The following is a 23,023-nucleotide window of genomic DNA, read 5'->3' as shown; positions in this document are numbered from 1 at the left end:
AAAACATCTCGTGAAACAGAAAAATCTTTTGTTCTATTAAATTATTTTGGTATTCTGTGAAATGTTTTTTGCAGTTGACCTTCAGGGCCACCGTAGAACAGAGAATCTTGTGTTTTTTGGTCGGTTTGTGATTTGCATACAGACCCCACAGACTGCAGTACTCATTACCGTCACCGGCGAGATGTCGGCGGATGATGAAGAGACGTCACACGATACATTCTTTAACCCTGCAGGACGAAGAACGAGAGGAACGCCTCTTATGTTTAAAAAAAACTCAGACTATGTTCTGCATGAAATGTCACTGAATGAAATTACGGCTCTAAAGTGGAACCATATTGGGGGAGATGTGAGGGCTGACAGGGGGGATCAGGACAGTAATATATGCTCACTGACTCAGGGGGTAAAAATGGATTCTGGCAGCAGAAACAGAAAAAGGGTTTAATGCCACACACTCACTCACGACCACTTCTATGGATAAACATGTTTTTATTGTCAAGGAGATGAAAATGAGAGATTGACTTTAAATTCATAGCCTTCAAAAGACCAACGTTATTAAACGCTTTGTCACATGAAGAAGAATCTGTTTTACTTTAGTCTGGATGGAAAATACCAAACGTGTCTATTGATGGTATTTTATCCCTAAATTGTGAATTTAAACCCTCAATAAAAACTTTGAAGGGTCCATGTTGGAGAATGATTGGTTTAGTCCAGTGAGGAGTCATCTTTATGTTTCTTTGAACCGAGGTTGTCACGATATTGATACCTGTTTGGATACCACGGCTACAAAGAAGTCCTGAAGGCCCCAAATATTGGAAATCTCTTGTTTTTATTCACCAAATATAACTGGCAAACTCCTGAACGATGACTGAAGATCTGAAGTTTGTTAAAAGCTTTGGCACTTTTTCCATACCATCAATCACTACAATACTGTTCTATCTTTTTAAAACGTGGAATTTAAAGTATGGAACTAAAAGTAACAGCATTAAGATTTTATAGCCTCAGACTGCACGACCACAGAGCCAGAAAAAATTGTTGACCGACAGAAATGACGGAATACACGATGGTACCTGACCAATCATCATGGCCGACGTGATGCCGACTGTAGGAAAAGATAAGAATGTTGGCAACCTGTCTTAATATCTCAAACTGAACATTTGCTGTCAAATCTAAGTTTCTTTATTTCCTATATGTCGGTCTGTGCAGTTCTATAAAATGTTATATCACAATGGTGGACGGCAGTAGTTCAGTCTGTAGGGTTCAAGTCCCAGTGCGAACCAAGTCTGGGATTGGTCTGGTAGCAGGTGAGGTGCCAGTTCATAGGATCCTGTTGGCATGTGTGTGTGCGGCATGACTCAGCAATAAATTGTCAAAGTAATTTCCCCTCGCAGGATTAATAAAGTATATTTAAAAATGTGCAGTTAGACGGGATGCTTGGATCAATTAGTCTCTTTCAGCTTCATTCAGTTTGAACTCGTGTGTGGTCTCCACCACCTTCTTCTTCTTATTAGTGTCTTTGATGCACTTTGTTTTATACTTCCTGTGAGGATCCAAACACGTTCAATTAATCCAGAGTGTCTGAAGTTAGCGACTTCAAAGTGAGATTCATTAGAAGAAGACAAGTCGTATCTTCATTTATTTTCTGTCACTATCTGATTCTTTTTACAGCTCCACAATAAAAACGCTCCCCGTTTAAAAGCATGTGGAAACATTTTAGAGAAACACTTTTCATCCCCCGAGTCTTCATAAAGAAGAAAGAGTCTAAATGAAAGACGTCCTGATCTCGGAGAATCAGAGCAGAACGTTTTTCTTTTAATGATAATTCTCCTCCACGTTAGCTTGTTCTGTTTCTAGAGCTTCTATCTTTAGCTTCATGTTTGATATGAACAGAGAGAGACATCAGCCGGACATTTAATTAGGAGTAACCATTTTATTCATTCAATCATTAAATCAGAGCTCATTGATGACTAATGCGTTCCCCTACAGTAGAAGGAGAACTACATGCTGAAGCTGATTGTTACATAACGTTCACTTTGAGTTATTCCAGCTAATTCTCCAAAATAAGAATCAGGAAAATGTTTAGACTTAAGCACAATCATTTATAGTATTGTGATAGCATGAGATAGAGAAGAGTTTTCTCTCCACCGGAAGGTAGAGGGTTCGATCCCCAGCTCCTGCAGCTACATGACCAATGTGTCCTTGGGTAAGACATTTAACCCCAAGTTGCTCCCACTGCTTTGTCAGCGGTGTGTGAATGGGATTAATACATTCTGACAGCAGCCTCTACCATCAGGGTGTGAATGTGTAGGTGTGACCTGCGGTGTAAAGCACTTTGAGTAGTCAGAAGACTAGATGACGCTAACCGCTAGCGCTACCTCCAAAACTAACTTAGCTAACTAGCTTAGAACCCTATTGAGCAGCTGTGAAATGTCCCATTTTGGCCAAAATCAGTAAAAAGCTCCCTAATGAGAATCCTCCGCCCCCCCATGTTTTGTTCCCACCGTTTGAGCTTCAACTGGAACATCTTCTTCTTCAGGGTTTGATGGCAGTGACCTACTGTGTGCTGAGATGAACAAATTAAATGACCAGTTTGAGATTGTTACTCTCAACGTTGGTAGTTTTACAGATTTGAAACTTTGGCTTTAAAGGTGTCTGGTGGTCTTGATTTGGCTCAGGTGGTCTTTGTAGAGATTCTTACATAAAAACTGTTCAGCTCTTGTCGGAGTGAAAACAGCAGACAGGCAGCTTCTGGCTTCGTCTCAGTCCTCTCTCATGAAGGAGTGTTTGACCTGCCGTTCACAACCCCAGAAACCACGACCCTCTGCTAAACATAGAGAACCTCAGACCACATGGCACGGCTGGAAACTGGAGCGCGAGATTAGCGAGGATGCTACGCAAGCACGGAGGAGGCGTGAGCAACAAAACCACTACTACCATGTTTTGGAGAGACTTTTCTTTTTCTTTACAATCCGCCTCCGGTCAGTCAGACACATGTCTGTCAGCAGGGGGTCATTATTTAATCGAGTAGAAACACAGACCGTGTAGACACAAACAGAGACTGCACCAGACTGTTTTTAGATTTGGCTTTTTAAACGATCACATTAATCTGCCCAAGAAAAGTTTAGGTAGGTGCAGAAACAACAGTTTAAAATGTAGGTTTTACTGCCATGCCTCAGTGACGTGAAGACAAGTAAAAAAATAAAAAAAATGCACGAGGATGAAGCGGTCCCAAAGTGAGAGAAAAAAAACCCTGAAAACCACAACATGAAATCTACCGGCGAGACGCGTAACACAACAAGTTCAGACTGTGAATTATAAACTGAAGTTTGTGGTGCGTTTGAGTGTTTTTGTGAGTGTAGGAAAGGACGAGAGGAAAGGGGATGTGGGAGGGAGGAACAGATAGAGTGAGTAAGTTCATCCGTTTAATTACCCTTCAGCTGATGACCACGGTGTGATGTCATAAAGAGGGCTTCACTTCATTTAAAAAGGTTTTCGAACCTTCACAACAGATCATACCGAGCTCAGAGAGACTCTCAGGACAACTGGAGGAGCTTCTTCTTCTTCTTCTCCTCAGAGGAACAACACTCAGGACAAGAGGAGCCAGGAAAGGTTTTATTTTGTGACTCGAATCTTCACTGGATTCATAAGAAGCAGCAAGACTACAGCGGGTAAGAAATCCATTATGCAAAAAAAAGAATAAATCTTATTTAGTTTGTGCAAAAACTGAAGAGGAGGACGTGTTAGTGTAAGTTTCAAACATGGCTTTAGGATAAATTTAGCAGTATTTAAAAGTATGTTTTTTTTCAAGCTTAAGGATTGAAACCTTAATACTTTCTAATTTTTCACAAATCTCTCTTTCATGATTCTATATTCTGACTGTTCTTTGCAGATTTTTCACTTGACTCTCATTTTCACATTAGGCACCATGCCCGAGACCACCTCTTCGAGCGGACTCGGGCGCAGTTCGTTTGTGTTCATACTGATCAAATTAATCGGACTTTAGGGTCAAGCGTACTCTGGTCCGGGCCTCGGGTCCTTAGTATGAACCCACCCTTATTTGACTTTGACTTGAGTGTTGCTGGAAAGATTTTTAAATGATTGTTGTAATTAACAAACATTTCTAAGTCTTTCCTAGAAAGAAAGGTTTTCTTGACATCGTAGGACCAGTTCATAATTATTAATAAGTCAGGAACTTTCAGAGTTTTTCTCTTATCGGGAAGTTTTATTAAATCAGAAGCTAATCAGGCTAACGAAACATGCACTGTAGCTGTTGTATAATACAACATGACCACGACTAAATGTTTGTTTGATGTTGACAAACTTGCACTTTGAAATCAATCTCAAGCCTCAGATAAATTCTTATTTTCAGTATGTTGTCTGAATCAAATGTTTGGTCTTAAAAAAGGCGTATTTATATGGATAAAACAAGTTTTTTGCTGTTTTCTACTATAAAATCAAACAAGCAACCACTACTTAATACTTAACTAATAGTTTAATTCATAACACATTTCATAACTCAAGCAGTTACAACAACATGTTTCCATTAACGTTGGGCTTTTGACAAGAGTTTAGTAAACTTTAGTAGCTTCTCAAAAACAAGATTCGTTAGCTTTCGTTAGCTGTGGTCTGGAAGTATTAGCTGCCAAATCCTAAATCATTTAAATGGAAACAGCATAACTTCTTTTAGTAAGTAAATAAATGCTCCTATTTGAAGTATTGTGGACTGTTCAGGGTTTGGTTATCATTAATTGTTGTGTTATTTGTCACTCAAAACTACATGTTTGTCGCTTGTTTGTAAGTTGTGTCTTGTTATGCTAGCTTAATGGTGGAAAGCATTATCTCTTTGCTACATATGGTTAATTGTCATTTTGTGTTGTTTTGTTGGTGAATTGAAGAAGAAATCTAGTTTGTTAGCTTGTTTGCTGGTTTCTCCTGGTGTTAGCTTCTACTCAGTGCTAGCTTGTTGTAGAACAGCCACACTTCGTAATTATTTTGTTTTATTGTAAAAGTTTGCTTTATCTGTTTTGGATATTTTATCAGATTACGATTAGCGTGTTAGCTTCTCCCAAAGCTAGCTACTATTTTATTCATTTTCTGCCTTATTGGAGAGGTCAGCTGAAGATAGACGGGAAATGTTGAGAGGGGAGAGTCATGGGGGATGACATGCAGCAAAGGGCCGAGATTGGATTTGAACCCACGGCTGCTGTGAGGAGGACTTTAGTGAGGCGCTCAACATAACCGCTAGGCTGTCCGGCTTACTTTAAAGGGTTACATATCTTTCTCCTGTACTCCAAAGTAAAGAACAAGCCAAGGTTTTCTCTTTGCAGCATGTCTTTGCTGACAAATCAAACACTCAGCGGGTGGCTAAGTGTTGTTATTAGCTGGAAAACTTGTACAAAAGTCTGTTTCAAATATCTCCAGAGTTTCTCTCTAACACTTCATCAACTCTTGAGCCTAAAGCCATAAAAAAACTGAAGCAAATGTCAACTGTTTAGAAAGTCAATACAGCCTAAAACCACTTTCTGTCCCTCTACATTTTCTAATCCACTCCGCTGGCAGAGCCGTGTTAACCATAATCAGATGTAATTGAGCGCGGGGACTTGATTGCCTCAGTGGGATCCAAGAGTGACACACCAGCAGATTATATACAACCATCTGGTGACATCTGCAAAAGTCACCCAGAGACGCTCAGTCAGAGGCAGACTGCAGGCGCCTCTTCTCTCAGTACTGTACGCTGTGCGATAGCATGTAGCATACTCAAGAAATGAATCTGCTGCAGTTTCATTAAAGTCACTTCAGGGGACATTTAACTTCTAATTTATTACTCACTGGCTGAAACGTCGACATGATATTAAACTTTACGTAATGCTGGGGAGATAATCAGAACTGTACTCCTGTTTTGTACAATATTTCTTATGAGAAGATGATAATTACTAATAGTGATAATTAATCAATTCCTGGATGAGATATTGAGGGTTAGGGTTATGTAAGAGATTTGTGCAGAATCACATACAAACAATAAAAAGGAAACTGATTTTCAGTGAGTCTTAGCTGAAGCAAAAATAAAACTTGCATGTTGAGAATGAAAATAGAATTGCAAAAAATCCTCCTTTTTTTCCACTTTCATAATGAAATAGTTCTTTAATTTGGTTATGGAATTTACAAATTCATACAGTAAATCATGATTAAAAATCTTGTACGACCTGGTCTCTGAATTAAGAAAACCTACATTTAGTCCCAACCTGAAGCTCGGGACTAGCGAGTGTTTTTTTTTTGTGGGCAGCACTTTTCATATTTTGTTAAATGGTCACAGGGTCAGACGAGGGAGCTAAAGTTTGTCTGGTGCAGTTTTTCAGTGCAGCGTTCGACTCCGCAGAAATACTATTAGTGGTTGCACAGCGGTGGAGAGCATGTGTTCGTGTGGTGGGCGTGTGTAGTATAATCTGAGCGAGTGAAACACGACAGAGAGAGAGAGAGAGTGAGGGGAGTTTTTCTTTATGGAGCTGATCGTTTCTGTACAATTCAACAACAAAAAATCTACATTCCTGAATTCCTCTGTTAAAAATATGTCGCCACGAATGCAGCCGAAGATTTTTAAGGGGGGGGGGGGGGGGGGTGAAGGTAAACCAGAGGTTTAAATGAGGGAGAGGGAGAGGCCACCCCTGAGAGGAGAATGAGCGAGACGTCCCACGGTCTCTTCATCATCCCTCAATCATCATCATCCATCACCCTCCCTCCCCCTCCTCATTCCTCTCTCTGCTCACACTTTTCCATCATTTCTCCGTACGTCCTCCGTCCCTCTGTGTGAAACTCCGTGATTTACGGCGAGTCTCACATCTGCCGTACGAAAACACGAAGCCACCACGTCTATTAACGCAACTCCGAGGTCACTTTCTGTACAATTATTCATCTTTCTCCCAGGAAACAGAAACTCTTACTCTTACCCTTTAACTTGTTTTATTCAGATTAAAGTGGAACGATCAGGAAGAAACACTGACTCTTAAGGTTCCCGCTTCTTTAATTTGGACACATGAATTAACCGTTAGCACCGTTAAACAACATCTACAGAATTAAAACGATTTATTTTTTTTGTGTTCTGAAGGATTGATTTGATTACAGACTTTTTTAGGCACTGTAATTTAATTGGTATTCATTTAAAATTTTCCCGGTTAACCTTTTGTTTTGCTACGACTATTCGAACAGCACAGCTCACGAGTGTCCGCCACGTTACGTTAGCAAAGAGCACAACATTTTTTTTTACATTTCAGCAGTTGTTGTGATTGAATTGCAGAAAACATTCGTTGGTCTTATAGACATGTTGGTGGGTAGATTTCAGGTTTGCAGGAAACCTTCATGGGTCTCAAAGCCGTTGCAAGTTGATTGCTAGTTTTGCCCGTTTGCATCTGCAAAAGGAGGTAAATATTGACAATGTGTTTTCACAAACTGTTATATTTCTGTGAGTACATTGTTTTATTTTTGCTTCTATGTTAATTCATTTTAAAGTCTTTCTATGTGATTTTTCACACTTAAATGTAGAAATCAAGAATATCCTCTGAAAATAACTCTGTGAGTCATGACTGTCTACAATGGGTGTCACACCCGAGTCCCGATGTTTTCAGAGTCCTATCTTCACTTTGTTTACATCGCCGGGACGGCCGGCTGACTCCTCCCCTCGTGTATAAAAGTTGTTTAATTGAGGGACTAGAGAAAAGAAGAATAACATACTGTACTCACTGCTTAACTGTGTTTCTAGATCACGCTCATTTCAGGTAAATTTACATGCAGTGTGAAGATACGAGCATAATAAAGATCGCTAGCATTAGCATGCTAACACAACAATGCAGTGCCAGTTGCTTTGGTTTCTTGCTGGTGCTCAAGGGCGACATCTGCTGGATCAAAAAAATCACATATAAAGCCTTTAAATATGACAGTTATGTTTCAGCTCTTTACTTTGGTCGACCTTTAGTTGTGAGAAGGGAGTTAGCGTCCTATCAGTGTGGTGACGGTCGGAGGTGCTGCTTGTCAACGGGCAAGCCAGGCAACGTGCTTGGGGCTCCAGGCCAGTAGGGGGCCCCCCTGAGGGCTGATAAACTTTAAACCACAGCAGTGGCTCAAAAATGTGCAAAGTTTGGAATGACAGTAGGAAACCTCCCTAAGGGGCCCCATCTGATAGTACTCACTCATATAACAGTTAATGGCAGAATGATGGTCGGCTAGCCCTGAATATTGGGGAAAAAACTGTGTTTATTTATTTCATAATGGGGGTGATTCCTGTTTGGAGGGGCCCCCTGTGAATTTTTGCCTTGGGCCCCAAAGGACTCCAGAATCGCCACTGGTGACGGTGTGGGGGCCCGTTGGACGGAGCGGGTGGCACAGTTTGGACCTCTGCTGGGGGGAGATTTAAACAGTGCGAGCCTTTGTGAGGAGAATTGTTTTTAAAAGCAGAGAGGCAGGAGAAGCGGGGGGGTGCGGTCGCAGAGATTAAAAGCGGACATTTGTTTTGTGTATGTCGAGCTCTGCCAAGACGCTGCAATTTTCTATGAATCTAAAACAGCTTTCCTGGCTCGGACCCCACAGGCTGCCCCCGCTGCCAGGAAAATACTTTTTTTTTCTTCTTCTACCTGTTTACGTGCAGGTAAAGTAGCTTTCAGAGGGCAGGAGGACATGAGAGTTAAGTTTCCAGCCGGGCAAAGTGGACGCGTCTGAGGAGGTGGGAGGGGCGACGACAGGTAGTGTTCCCCCCGCTGGTCCCCGACACTCCTCCTTTTGTTCCAGTGTTTAAAAATCAGCCTGGACTTTGTGTTCCTGAACCGACTCCAACCAGAGGAGCTCATAAACTGGAAGGAACTCGACTAATTTTCAGACAAACTGAGGAAAAGTTCTCCCTGGCACCGATCATTCACCATCGACATGTAGATTTTATTTTGTTCAAAGCACTGATGATGGGTTGGAAAGAAACAATGGATTGTGTTTATGATCCCTAATGAATGAAAGGAGCTAGCAGGAAGGTTTGTTGCATCAGCACATGTTGGCAGCCGGCAGGTTTACAAATAATGTGTTCATTGTGTTCATGTTCATACAGCGACCTTTACAGTGGAGCTGCTATTTCTGGGTAAAAAAAATCAAGGACGCATCAAAAGCCCACAGACGCCAGGGCCGAATGTTTCAGATAATTCAGTAAATTGAAAACACAGTTTGACTAAACTCAGCCAGTTGACTTACTGTTGAGTCAGAGAGCAAACTGAAGGGAAGTCCTGATGAATATCTATATCCGCACTTCACGTATAGAACCCCCCCATCCCCCCCAGGAGAGAAGTTGTCATTCCTCTTAAAGGGTCTATGGAGCTGAAACCCCCAGAGACCTGTCGTTATGTTAGCTAAACATTGTGGAAGTGCACGGTGGGCTGCTCTCTGTGCTCAGTGTGTCCACGCTCAGAGACGTCACGTTAGCTTGTACTCTGATCAAAGTTGTCCCAAAACAAACTCGGGTCCAGGTTTTCTTTCATTGCGAGAGCCAGTGGAGTGTAGGACGACCCCAGAGCCGCTCAGGGGGCGTTAGCTCGGCCCAACAGGGGAACTGAGTATTCGGTAGCTCGGCTTCAGAAAATAAAGGCAAGGCACAACAGGACAGAAAAAAGACTAAACGAGCAGGTGTACTTGGATTTACCTGTTCGTTTTCGTCTCCTGGATGCAGAAATTAGCAACCATCTCGAGTGTTTTCCCTCTTTATCTTAAAGTCTTCATATGTGATGTTTCACACTTAAATATATAAATCAAGTATCTCCTCTGAAAATAACTCTGAGAGTCATGACTGTCTACAATGGGTGTAACACCCGAGTCCCACTGTCTGTGATGTTTTCAGAGTTTTCAGAGTCCTATCTTCACTTTGTTTACATCGCCGGGACGGCCGGCTGACTCCTCCCCTCGTGTATAAAAGTTGTTTAATTGAGGGACTAGAGAAAAGAAGAATAACATACTGTACTCACTGCTTAACTGTGTTTCTAGATCACGCTCATTTCAGGTAAATTTACATGCAGTGTGAAGATACGAGCAGAATAAAGATCGCTAGCATTAGCATGCTAACACAACAATGCAGTGCCAGTTGTTTTGGTTTCATGCTGGAGCTCAAGGGCGACATCTGCTGGATCAAAAAATCACATATAAAGACTTTAAACAGCAGCTCAAAACTAAACAAACGTGAGTGTTTTCCCTCTTTATCTTAAACATGTTTTAAACTCAGGATTCACATTTAGCCGGAGTTTTTTAAAAAAACATGTTCATCTCCTCGTAAATCTCCGATGCTTCATGCCCGTTTAAACATTTAACCCACAAATGATTTCCACACAGATAGACTCGGAGATAAGAGCCCGTGAGTGTGTGTTAGATCTGTTCTTAATTGTGGAGGCGACAGCTGGAACACATTTCTGATATTTCAACACGTGTCAGTCATAGCGGCGAGGGGGAATGGCGCTGCTGCCCGCAGTGTTTGTCTGACTTACTGATGTTTGCTCTTAAGCCTCCGTGTGGGGGGGTTAACTCAGGGAATTCATGTGCTTCACATAAAACCAATGTGTATTATTTAATAACGCCCTGATGACAACAGCTCAACAGACGGGACTTTCCTGCCCTCCTACCTTCATCTTTATCTAGTGTTCATGTACAAACGTGCATCGTGGCGTGCTCAGGTGTTTGTTGTGAAATTACCAGCAGGAGTCGCCAAATCAGAAATCTCATTTAACCAAAACCACACAGGTTTCATGTGGTTCTACAACCTTTGGATGATCCACAGATACGTCTGCAGTAGAGGTTGAAAAAGTTAAATTTGAACACAAATTTCACGGAAGTCATTCGTCTTTCTCTGCTTTGCTGCGCTGCTTAATTTGGCGTCAGCCGTTTTTCACAAATTTCACAGATTCACCTGCAATTAAAAGGCAAACTGGAAACAAAAGGAAAGAATGGCGTAGACTTCCATGAGTGATCCCCCCCCTCTGTACCGTCATACTGTAGTAACAGGTGTTACAGATGAGCGAGGGGATCAGCGATCTGCGGGGGAGCGTAGCGCCGTGTGTGTGCATGTCTGCATTTACTCTCATCAAATCAAAGTTGAAAATCTGGTATCGTGATAAAACCTTCTTTCAGAAAGTGATACCCCCCTTGTACGGACCATTTGGGGAGCAAAATAAAGTTCTAGAGTCACTCTTTAAGCTCCCCAGAGAGGTCGCATCAGCCTTTAACTCTTACAGAGTGCTGCTCAGTGCTGCCCCTGGTGGACGTTTTATATAAACGCAAACTGTCATGTGTTGGTAATCCTGTGTAGCTTGCTGACTTGTGGGAGAATAAGTGATACATTTAATGGTCTGAGGCTTTTTAAGTGTGAAACCGTTTGATCCCCCCCCCCCCGAGTCACATTTAACTGGATCAGATTAGATCAGATCCTGTGATCCAGTTTAACGATCTGCTGCTCAACGTGGAGTAACGTGTTGGAGAGCAGAAGATGATTTCAGTTAATTAGAATCAGAGAGCTCGCAGAGCGTGTTAGCGTGCATCACTTCACATCATCTGATGGTAGAAATGTTTTAACAGTAATGTGAATTAATTAATTCTGCATGTTCTCAGATGATCATCACGTTAAATGCTTGCTGGATTTTTAAACGAGCTACAGAAAGCAGATGGATGTTATCAACCTGAGGTCATCACAGCTCATTAGTCTGAATTTCTAATCCTTGTGTACGATTGTTGAATGTCTTGTCTGTCCTCTAACACAGTGGACCTGGGGACTCGGCCCCCCTTATGAGGGTCGCCTGAGATCTCAGGGATGTGTGTGCGAGGCTCTGTCTGCCAGATCTACACATAAAAAAATCCCATGCTGCTTGCCTCGGCTCGTCATGACGTTACTGACGGTTCAGAGTTCAGTCTTCATGTTTTTGTGCCCGGAGGTTTTGTGTTACACCTGAGACTGACCACCGGACTGTTCAGCGTCTAAAGGCCAGCGATGGCCCCGAGACGGATCGGTGACTCGCACTCTGACCTGCTGTCACTGTGCATCACGCAACAAGACGGGAAATACCTCCCAGGCTCTGAAAGTCACCTGGGTGGAAAAAACCCGGCATGGTCGTATACTTCTGCTGATGCTAAGAGAGCGTTTTGGGGTTTTCATTTGGATGAAGATGTTTTTGAGAACTGAGCGTTTGTGGACGGAAAGTTTTAACAGATTGCGCAGTTTTGGGCACTTATCGTCCGTCATTGAGTGACACCATTTTTTCTTACATGCACGTTTATTTATTTAGCTTGTTTTCTTTTGCTGCTGACTTAGCTACATGAGGCTCTTCTTCAACTCATAAATACATTTTCTCAGCAGGGACATTGACATAAAAGACACCCAACATCAAACAAGTTTACAGATCCTTTTTTACAAACTTTTTTGGCACTATTTGATCCCCGTAGATTCCAACAACGGTTTCAAGCAGGACAGTGAAATCTAAAAATGGACAGATCAGTGGACAAGTGTTAGTCTTTGGCACTAATCGCCCCTCATAAATATGAAGTGCTGCGATTTTGCTTTTGTCTTTGTTGTTTATTTAAACCTACAAATCCAACAATGATGTTTTTGTTGTTGGTTCAGTTGTCGTCTTTATTTGTCTCATTTTCTTCTAAGAGTATTTTAATTTTCTCTCCCTGACTCGTTTTCTTCAAACTTTGGATGAAACAACAGTTTTATTTTTTGGGCACTAGTTGACCCTCGTAGCTCCTGCACAGCTCTCAGGTCGTCTCTCTCTCTGTGCTGCTCGAGTGCCACCTTCCTGCCGCTCCTCTTCTTCTTCTTTCTTTATCTGACTCCTGCTCCTCCAGTGGGCAGAGACAGGACGAGGAGGCCCTCCTCTTTGTTTCATAAGTCCTCCCCCTTCTGCTCTCCTCTGACCTGCTCAGACGCTCAGGCAGCATGCAGCACTCGCTCCCATCAGACCGACCTGCAGCAGCTGCCCTGACATCACTCACCTCTCACTGCGGGACACCTGGACGTGTGCTGGAGCCGCAGCGGGACTTCTTCTTCTTCTTCTACTCTTTAAGGAGGAGCATAAATAACGACTTTGGAAAAGAACGGGCTCTTGGATGTGTTTTGGCTCGTGGGGATTTTTTTTTCTCCCTCTTCCTGAAGGTGTCATCACCTGGATTTTGTCTCCTGAGACGTTTATTATTTGTGGTTTGAAGTCAGACTGGAAAGTTTGAGACTGGACTTAAAGTGAATTAAAGTTTTTATCTTCGGAACAGACGCTGCTGTGGGAGAGTGAGTTTCCCTCCAACTTCTTCTTCTTCTTCTCCTCCTGCTTTTGTTTAGTTTAATTTTAATCTTTGTTGTGGTTTAATTTGCGGGGGAAACATGCAGGACTTGGTTTTTTTTCTGCAGAGACTCGTCTGCAGATTGAACACCAGAAAGCCTCTCCCAGTGGTTAAAGATGAAGTGGAGCTCATGAGTGTGTTCTTCTTCTTTACAGGAAGATGTTCTGCTCCAGGAGAGTCCTGCAGCAGTGGTGCTTCGCTCTGTTCCTGCTCTGCTCTCCTGTGCCGCACTTTGGACGCCCCATCGATGCCCTCAGCAGCAGAATGTGAGTCTCACTTATTCTGTTTTTTGTTTTTTTTTAACTCTCCTTTGATTCTCTTTTCACTCTCAGTAGAAGTAAAAAAAAAGTGGACCAAACTTCCAGATAATTTTTTTTCCGATATTTGCTCATTTTCATTTATTTTCGTTTATGTTCTCGCTCCCTCTCTCTCCCTCTCTCTCCCTCTCTCTCTCTCTCTCTCTTTCTCTCTCCCTCTCTCTCTCTCTCTCCCTGCGTGGTGGGCGAGCAGAGGCTGGAAAATGTGTTCATTTTGTGAAACGTGCCGGCAGATGTTTGGTTAGCGCTCGCCCACCTGTGTGTTTACCTAAAGGCAGAAAGCGTCTCGCTGTGATAAACTCAAACTCTCTCGCTCCCATCAGACGCGTTCAGGGCCCCGTCAGACTTTTCTAACGCCCTCTCCGTCTCTCTGTGTTTGGACTCTGGAGGGAAATGAATAATGCTGATGCTCGGCCTCGGCTCGGCACCAAACCAAACCTGCTGCTCCTGCCGAGGCGCCCGATGCCAAACGGGATAAATGTTCCTTTAAGAGAGAGAGTTCAACACTTCCTGGAGAGACGCTGAGATGTGATCAGTTTTTAATGACTCAGTGGGAAGATGCTCTCAGGGAGAGAAGTTTCCAGGTCACATCTGAAATGCATTTATTTTGAAGTTTGCAGTTAAAAGTCTTTAAAGTGATTCAAACTGTGTCGTCGTCGTCGTCGTGCAGGTTTACCTTAAAGTCCTCGTCGGTGTCGGGGGCGGCAGTCGTTTGGTGATGTGTGATTCATCCCATTTCAGGACGGGGTTAACTCCACCTGAGGGGAAATGAGGAGTGTGAGCTTCAGAATCACACGCTTGACCGCTCTTCATCGGTCGCTGTGTGTCATAACGACGGGTAATGAAATCTTCTCGAGAAGTCGTCGAGGTGGTTCAGCACGTTTTTTGAGTTCCAGCTTTGAATCATCTAAATGGTTTTTAGGCCTCAAACAGGAGCAGCTGTCAGTGGAAGGAAAATAATCTTGCTGCAGTTCTTGATCTTTTATGATCTTAAATTAAATATTTTTGATGCTTTAGAAAACTAAATAAACCATGTGGACACTTCTCCTCGTGGTCGAGGTTACTGTGACGGTTACTTGATGAGCTGTTTGGAAAACCTTTTGTCTAAATGAACTAAATCCTCGTTTTTAAAAATAAATGTCAGAGAAGTTTGTTCAGAGAGTTTTCCAAATCAAAGGAAGACCAAGCCGGTGTTTGGTTCGTCTCTGTCTCCTCTTTTATTTTGTAGGAGCTGCATTAATGTCCAGTTTCCTGCTCTGTGTGATTTTTATAAATTCTCAAATGTTTATTTTGAATATTTTCTGGAGCCTCGGTGGTTCAGAAGTTTCAGCGTTTCATCCTAAAACAAAAATTTAGAAAATCGACCTGGACGAACAGGAAGTGATTCTGTCATTCTGAACCTCCAGAATCTGAAGCAGCTCGTTACAGAACACAGAGCTGTCAATCAATCAATCAATCAATCAATCAATCAATCAATCAATCAATCTTTATTTGTATTGCTTCAATTCTGTCTGTCGTGAAAGAACACAAACAGGAAGCTGAGATTCAATGAGGACGAATCAATGAGCTGCAGCCCCTCAAGATGTTTCAGGGCCTCTTCATCGTCCTCCACCTCCTCTTCCTCCTTCCTCTCCACCTCCTCTTCCTCCTCCTCCTCCTCTTCCTCCTTCCTCTCCTCCTCCTCTTCCTCCTTCCTCTCCTCCTCCTCTTCCTCCTTCCTCTCCTCCTCCTCTTCCTCCTTCCTCTCCACCTCCTCTTCCTCCTTCTCTTCCTCTCCTCCTCCTCTTCCTCCTTCCTCTCCTCTTCCTCCTCTTCCTCCTTCCTCTCCTCTTCCTCCTCTTCCTCCTTCCTCTCCTCTTCCTCCTCCGCCGGATCACTTTTCAAAGACTCGGGGAGTGTGTGTCTTTTAACAGGAAGTCTCTCAGGATATTTTTTATTATTCAGCAGAATTCACTTTACTTTAAGTGAAACTCCTCTCTGTAGTTTGTATGGATGCAGCGTCCTCCACAACACGCTGAGCCCTGCACAGAGAGAGGAGGAGCAGTGCATGATGGGAAACCCCCTGACGGGCTGTGACGGGGGCGGTGGTGCTGAGCTGTAATCAGCCGCCGGTATCTCCCATTGAAGGCGGCGTGTTTGTGTGCTCAGACACCTCAAGTGTTTGTGCGGCGTTGGCGCTCGGAGGTTCCCAGGCCTTGGAGCTGAGCGCCGCGGCGTTCTGTTTGTGGTAGAGTTAAGACTCTGAGTAACGAGACACCGCGGCAAAGCAAAGCCCCCCGATCCGACTCTACCTGCAAAGACAACAGCTCGTCCCATCTGTTCAGAATCAGAGCGGAGGCAGAGTGTGCTCTTCTTCTTCTGCATCACGTTTAACTTTAGATTTTTAAAGACGCAGCAGCGTGATCTCAGGTTTCTGGATTATGTGTTCAAAACATTTCTGCAGAGAAATCATGACATTCCAAAAACAAAAGATTTAAATGAAGTCTGGTTGAAGTTCAGCCAGGTGCTGCACGTTAACCTCTGGATATCTGTGAGTATAGCGCCCCCTTGTGGCCGATCAGGATATCAGATCAGAGGTGTTAAATATTCAAACTCTGCACCGGGCGCCGCTTGGTTTCCTTCAAAGTCTTCAACACAACTCGTGCAAACACCCAGAGAACATTTCACCTGCAAAAAGGACGTCAACATTTTAAATTAATAACTCATTTGACATCTTAAAAATTAAGTTTGGTTCAGATTTCTGCGCGCATCCTCACGGTGTCGGTGCAGAAGTTTGAGTCCTGGTTTTGTGCATGAGTGGTTTGTAAGAGACAGAATGACATAAGGGGAATGGAGCCACAGGCTGGACTTGAACCTGGGCTGTCTGCTTTGGGGACTATGGCCTCCTAAATGGGGTGCAACCTAACCACTAGGCCATCTGTGCCCCAGTGTTTCAACTTTAACATTTGCATATGTCTCCTGTGAGTTATAAGGAAAGAGTCTAAGAGTTAGTTTATGACATCTTAATGTTCAGTTTGTTTCTCTAACTTCTCCTTTTTGTCACCTCTGAGTTTCCGTCTCTTAATCCAGAGGTTGTGAGTTCAAATCCTGCACAGAGCTGCAGATGTTTTTCAGACGTTTCCAAAAAAATCGACTCAATTTGAAAAGAAAAAAAAATGAAATTTGAGCTGCAGAAATGTGTTGAACCAACACAAATGTGTTTCAATCTTGACGCCTTTTTAAAAAGAATTTGTTGTCCGGGGTGTTTCCTCCTGCTGCCTGTGCAGACGGCTCCCCCATGTGGCGGCTTTATGGCAGGACGCCACACCAAGCAGGAGAGAGGTTGTGAGTTCAAATCTTACTGAAGCCTACAGTTTTTATTTATTTAAAGTGACATCTTTAATCATCTTTAACCGTCTCACAGTGAGGAGGGAAACCTTTAACCTTTAACCTCTGGACGAGACGTTTATTCAAACACGACCTCTCATAGGCCGAGAAAATGTCGGTGAAGTTTGGTGAAGTCTGCAGATGTCACGATGTGGATGTTTCCTCTTTGGCTTCTCAAATCAAACATCTTTACCCGCTCTCTGTTCTCATTGAGGCCGTCAGCTGTCCGTCACAGCAGGCGGTGGCGTTTATAAAGGCGTGGCCCTGACAGCTGTGCATGCAGGGCTCCATAGCTCAGGGGTTAGAGCACTGGTCTTGTAAACCAGGGGTCGCGAGTTCAAATCTCGCTGGGGCCTACCTATCCTTTTTTTTCATTATTTACTCTCACACAGGTCAAAGGTCACCATGAACACATATACCAGAGCTAACTTTAAACCTGAAATACCTGACGCCGCCTGGCTCATAGGAGACAATAAAGTAACAAAGGCGTGACGTCTTTAAACTGCTTCTTATGCTGAAGGTGTTTGGAGTGAGAATGAGGCCGAGGAGAGAGTTTATAAAAGTGTTTGAGATTCAGATTCAAACTCTCTTATTGTTTATTCATCATGATTTGTGTTTGTTATTCATGAGAACGAAGATGTGATCTAAAAGTTGTTTTTAAAAGATTCTTTCTTGATGGTTTCATCGAGTCTCGTTGTTCCTGAATTTACACAAATCAAATCTGAGTGATGATGTTTGAGCAGCATGAAGCGCTGCAGCATCACGACGAGTTAAACATGATCACATCACTCAATATTCATCTTTAGATCCCAGAAATCACCTGATAGGATTTACATAATCTCTAAAAGCTCGGTGCAGCCAGAGTTCAGAACGAAGCCTTTTCATAGTTTCTCTTTTTTGGAGTTTCTCTTTTTTTTTTCGGCTCCAGTTTTTCATCCCTGGAGGGTCCGAGTGCCACGATTCTGTCAGTTTACGTTTATTTTAATGAGAAGTGAAAGGCCAAAGACTCTGTGCCACGATCGTATCAGTGATTAATCGAAAAGGAAAACTGGCGGAGGTGGTGTGGACCTCCTGGAGCCGGGTGGAGATCAGTTTTAACAACCCTGGAAACAGTTCAGCTCCTGCGGTTTGATGAATCATGACGATTTATTCACTGATGCAATCAGGGATTATTGGAAATCTGCTGATGCATTTCAAGCTTTTCCTTCACCGTGGCTGCTGCCCCCTGCTGGCCAACAGAGTGAACTACACCTCAAAGAGTTAGACGAGTGTGCTTTACAGTTTGGGTGCAGGGATTTAAAAGAGAAGTCTAACATAAACAAATCTTCTGTGTGATGTTTTGCAGAAAGCGGTCAGTGACTCACGCTCAGCTGATGCACGATAAAGGCCGGGTGATGCAGGACTTGAAGCGGCGGATGTGGCTGCAGGAGCTGTTAGACGAAGTCCACACGGCTGAGATCAGAGAACTCTCGGCCCGGACGACTGCGGGAGGCGGGAGCAGCAGCGGGGTCGGGCTGTCCGGGGTCGGCCTGGGAATACACTTGAGCACCACCGGCAGCACCCTTCACTCCAAACCCCCCGGAGGAACCAAGAACCTGCCCATCAGCTTCAAACTGGAGGAGGAGGAGGGCACCAACCTGCCGCAGGAGACCAACAAGTCTCAGACGTACAAAGACGGCGTGCTGAAGGCATCCGGGAAGAAGAAGAAGAAAGGGAGGTCCGGGAAGAGGAGGGAGGGGGAGAAGAGGAAGAGGAGGGCGCGCTCGCTCGGGTGGAGGCCGGAAGACGAGCAAGGAAGTGGACTCCACCTGGAGTGGAGGTCTCTGCTCGGACTGCAGAGGGCGCTGCTTTAAAAACGCTGTCAGTCTCTGACAAAGGTGAGTCCACAGGTCGGATCAATGTCACAACATTAATAATGTTATGTTTCTGGATCAGAAAAGTGTCAAAGAATCAAACATATTTTAACACCCTGAACCCAAACATGAATACAAATCACTGACCTGTCGTGTTTTTCTCTCTTTGTGTTTCAGAAACGTTCGGACAGTCGCAGTGGACTCCTAAACTCTCACGTTGCAGTTTTCTGTAAAAGTGATTGTTTGGAAAGAAATTGGAAAATATTTATTGTTTGTAAATATTCTAAATATAGCAGAAATAGCAGAATATGATTAAAAGATCTTATTTGATGCTGTGTGAGGCGACAGATTTTAATCTTTGTGAATCCTTGCTTTTTTTCTTTTTTATTCCAATTATGTCGGATTTTTTTGCAGTAATTTATTTTGTCTGAATGGTGTATTTATTTTGTAAATGTATCGAGGTGCTGCTGACCTTCTATATTTTTGTACCATATTGCACTTTAGATATATAAATATAAATATATACCATTAATTTTGTTCCATGATCGTTGATGTGGTTTATTGAAATGAAGAAAAAACGACGGTTGTCACTCTTGTGTGATTTTTCTCTTTGATTTTTGACCTTTGGCTGTCCACACGTCCTGTTTTTTTTGTTTCTTCGCTGCTGTTTTTGTTTCTGATGGAAGCTGTTTGTTGTCTCACGTTTGTGTTCGACCCTCCTGCCGCCTTCAGTGTTTCCTCCTCCACCCGCTCTGCTTCTCAACGCCAAAGTTCATCTGTGTACATACACCAAACACGGCTCGATATTGTTGTTTCATTGGCACTTGCACTGATATAAACACCGTGTACTGAACAGATTAAACATTTGACAGTATCATCCTTGCAGTCTCTTGTTTTTTTGAAGTCTCTTTGCCCTTTTATTGATAATAATGCATGTTTTCATGATATTATATGGAATAAAGAAACCACAACATGCCTTGGTGGAGTTCCTCATGGCTCTATCCTCAGTCCTCTAAAGTTTCAGGTATAATTCAACTATAGGTTAAGATCTGAAATGAATGCCAGATTATTTCCCTCTGATCTCCATTAAGCTGCTGGAAACCTCAAATCCTTTATGAAAAACTGTATACTGTATAAAACTGTAATTTGAAGTTTTGCTTTAAAGAAAACTATAGGACATTCTTCGAGTGTTTATATATAAAAATCTTTAATAAACAAAATAAGTAGAATATTAACCAAAAAATACACTTGAGGCTTACTTTATAATAAAATAATTTATTTCAACTTTATTTCAAGCTTTGAGTCTAAAATTACTGTCATGGTGTCCCACAGGGTTCTGTCCTGGGTCCTCTTCCGTTTGCCTTGTTTGTGTTACATCGGCAGTTTTTATTTTGGTTTCACATCTCACTTAAGATTAAAAACATCTCACACTTGTCATATATAACCTCAAAACAATAACTTGAGTGTTCATAGAAGTTCAATTATTTATTTATTTAATGTTGAGGGTGTTTTGCTGTAGGCTGCAAAATAAGTTTTAAACACTAAAAACAGGCTTCAAATAAGAGTAGTTACTTTAACTCCTCCAAAAGCACATAAAGAAACAAATGCATTAGAAATAACCAGTGCATTTATATTTAAATATATGTAACTGTTCCTCTGTGGCTCTTAACACTGACGCAGCCTCGTTCTTCACATCAAACTCTCCCTGGGAGTCTGTTTGGGTTCATCTCTCTGACTCATGGAGCGTCAGAAACAGAAAAAACAATCTTCCCAAAGTTTCCAGTAAAGATGAAGAAAAATCTGGACAGAAAAATGTTTCCAACACAGTTTGAAACTCATCAGTCAGCAGCTTTTATTAACGTCATGATTGCAACAGTGTGCTGAGTCCTTAATCCCACTTTAATGCCCTTATTAGACATTTAGAACATGTTGTTTGTAAGACTGAGGGGGGGGGGGGGGGGGGGTATGCATAAAAACGTATCTACTGTAGAGCATGGATAACTACCCACACTGAATAATGTTTATTTCAAGTTATCCAGTTAAAATGGTAAATGGACTTTCATGGTTATTCAGGGTTAAGTGTCCTGCCCAAGGACACATCGGACGTGTCGCTGGGGGAGCTGGGGATCGAACCCCCAATCATCCAGTAGAGAGACGACCAACTCTACAAACTGAGCCACAGCCGCCCCAAAAAGTGCAAAGTATAATTTACAAAACAGTGAAAACGACATTCAAGGAGTACGTACGTCATAATCATAAGAGCTAAAACCCTGGATTTATTGCATGAATTTAAGAAACATTGCTAATGAATTTTTGCAATTAATATCAATATTGTTTGATTTTTACGAGAATTGTATTAAAGTTTACATTTCGGGTATCGTAAAAGCCCAAATGTACATTTTATTGCTCCAAAAGTTTCCGCTGGATTTCTCTGGTCCTGAAGGAAATTTAAAAATTAGATTATTTTAATGCAAGTTCTGCAGTGATGAACTTTGATTTTTTGTGCAGCTGTGAAACATCAGAACAGATGAAGCAGGGAGTCGGCCTTTTTGGCAATTCCTGGTAAAATAAATGTTTTTAAAAGGCCTCTCAGCCCACCAACGCTTTCTTCTTCTGCTGTACGTCTTGTCATCACTTCTTTACTCTGTCCAGTTAAACTCTGATCGCCATCATCAGCTCAGCAGGAAACCATCTCTCTCAGTTTTAGCAGCTTTTTTTAGAAACGTCTGCACGAACAGCAGGAGGGAAAAATTACAACTTTCCACTCAATGGAGCAGAAGTGTCAACAAATTGTAGACCCTCATCATAAATTCCATCCAGGATTCAATTAGGGACGATCAAGAGCTCCAGGGCTGCAGAAAGAGGCCGGAGGGATTTGGCTTCTGGTCTCGAGTCGTTAAAATAATTCCCGCCGCCGCAGCTTCACGACACGACCGAGTTTGGTTTGGCTTCAGGTGGAGAGCTGAGAGACATCGAGCAGAAAGAGAGGAGCAGCGCAGCGACAAATCTTCAACACCCAAGAAAAACTAAAGGAGGTCAGGAAGTCAGAGCGAGAAACCGAGACGACCCGGAGTATTCTGTGTGAAAGGCCTACCTGCCTCCGGATAAAAACTTTGTTTCTGTTCCTTCTGGGGTTTAAATCGATTTCTCTTTTTTGTTCAGACTCGAGTTGAATTGATCGCCACAAAAATGGCAAACTTACTGCAGGACTTGGCTAAACGTTTACTGCTCGTACCTACACTGCAAGGTACCTGAGAGTATTACATTCGCCCCATGTGTGGAGGCTGTGGTCCTCCAAGCGGGACGGCCCGGGTTGGAATCGGACCTCTGGCTCCGTACCTGCATGTCTATCCACCGTCCTGTCTCTAAATATAAAAGCATAAAAAGCCCCAAAAACAAAAAAGAAATATTTGGCAGCAGATCTTCCAGCAGAGAGTCGTCTTTCAATCAGATGACACAGAAACATTTGTCCTGATTTCCAGTCTGGAGTTCAGTCAAAGAAAAGGTTGAATTTGTTCCAATAAAAGAGTTTTTTCTTAATACTCTCCAAACATCCCGCCCGAAACTAAACCTCAGATTCTCAGAGGAGCTGCCTTCATGTTGTGTCAGACATCATTAACGCCGTCGTGGAAGGTTTTTCAGGATCAGAGTCTCGCTCACTCGGTCCAGATGATTTTAATCTGCCGGGAGGAAACTGATCCGTTACTCCGGCCAACCCTTTTATTGTTATGACTGAATCTGAAGCGCTCCAGATGTGCGCACACGGACACACTGTCGCTTTCATGATATAATCTGTTCAGGTCCGATCACACAGTTTGAACATACGAGTCAAAAATCATCGATACCCCCTCTGAGAGCAGCGGGAGAAACGTCACCTGAATATCAGTGTGTAACAGCCAAATGAATTAATAGTGAAAAAGGAAATACCTATTAATACTTATACAACCAGAAGCATACAAACTATGAATTAGGTACAAAAGTCAGAATGTTGTATGGAAGTAGTATAACAGGAACATGTTGCAGTACTCACATGTGGCCTCTAGATGTCAGCATTTGCAGGTTGGGCCTTTTTCATGTTGCTGCTGAGTACAGAAGAGTCAATAGATGTGGAAAATGTGGGGGGAAACTAGTAATGTCATGATGAGTTTTACA

The 23,023-nt window shown here is 42.7% G+C and overlaps 1 protein-coding gene and 1 non-coding gene across 3 annotated transcripts; both read left to right on the top strand.

Moving 5' to 3' along the window:
• The first annotated feature begins 3,510 nt into the window (after positions 1 to 3,510).
• Positions 3,511 to 19,745, top strand: pthlha (parathyroid hormone-like hormone a). Of its 2 annotated transcripts, none has more exons than XM_061030156.1 (4): positions 3,511 to 3,665; positions 13,491 to 13,601; positions 18,364 to 18,895; positions 19,049 to 19,745. In XM_061030156.1, exons 2-3 carry the CDS (start codon positions 13,495 to 13,497, stop codon positions 18,869 to 18,871), a joined length of 615 nt encoding a protein of 204 aa, XP_060886139.1. In that variant the 5' UTR covers positions 3,511 to 3,665; positions 13,491 to 13,494; the 3' UTR covers positions 18,872 to 18,895; positions 19,049 to 19,745. The 2 variants fall into 2 exon arrangements, with proteins under 2 accessions (XP_060886139.1, XP_060886138.1); XM_061030155.1 differs by lacking the exon at positions 3,511 to 3,665 and adding an exon at positions 12,909 to 13,282.
• On the top strand, positions 17,302 to 17,374 carry trnat-ugu (transfer RNA threonine (anticodon UGU)). Its single transcript has one exon. It is a non-coding gene; the product is annotated as a tRNA-Thr (tRNA).
• Positions 19,746 to 23,023: the final 3,278 nt, after the last annotated feature.

Source organism: Labrus mixtus, chromosome 22 (genome assembly GCF_963584025.1).
Source record: "Labrus mixtus chromosome 22, fLabMix1.1, whole genome shotgun sequence".
Taxonomy (NCBI): domain Eukaryota; kingdom Metazoa; phylum Chordata; class Actinopteri; order Labriformes; family Labridae; genus Labrus; species Labrus mixtus.
Note: the sequence above shows the minus strand (reverse complement) of the source record. Positions and strands in the feature narration are given on the sequence as shown.

Bases quoted from the DNA above. Each gene is read 5' to 3' on its own strand.
- pthlha (XM_061030156.1), top strand. From the start codon at position 13,495: ATGTTCTGCTCCAGGAGAGTCCTGCAGCAGTGGTGCTTCGCTCTGTTC. The intron at 13,602-18,363 runs GTGAGTCTCACT...GATGTTTTGCAG, and splicing joins GATGCCCTCAGCAGCAGAAT to AAAGCGGTCAGTGACTCACG.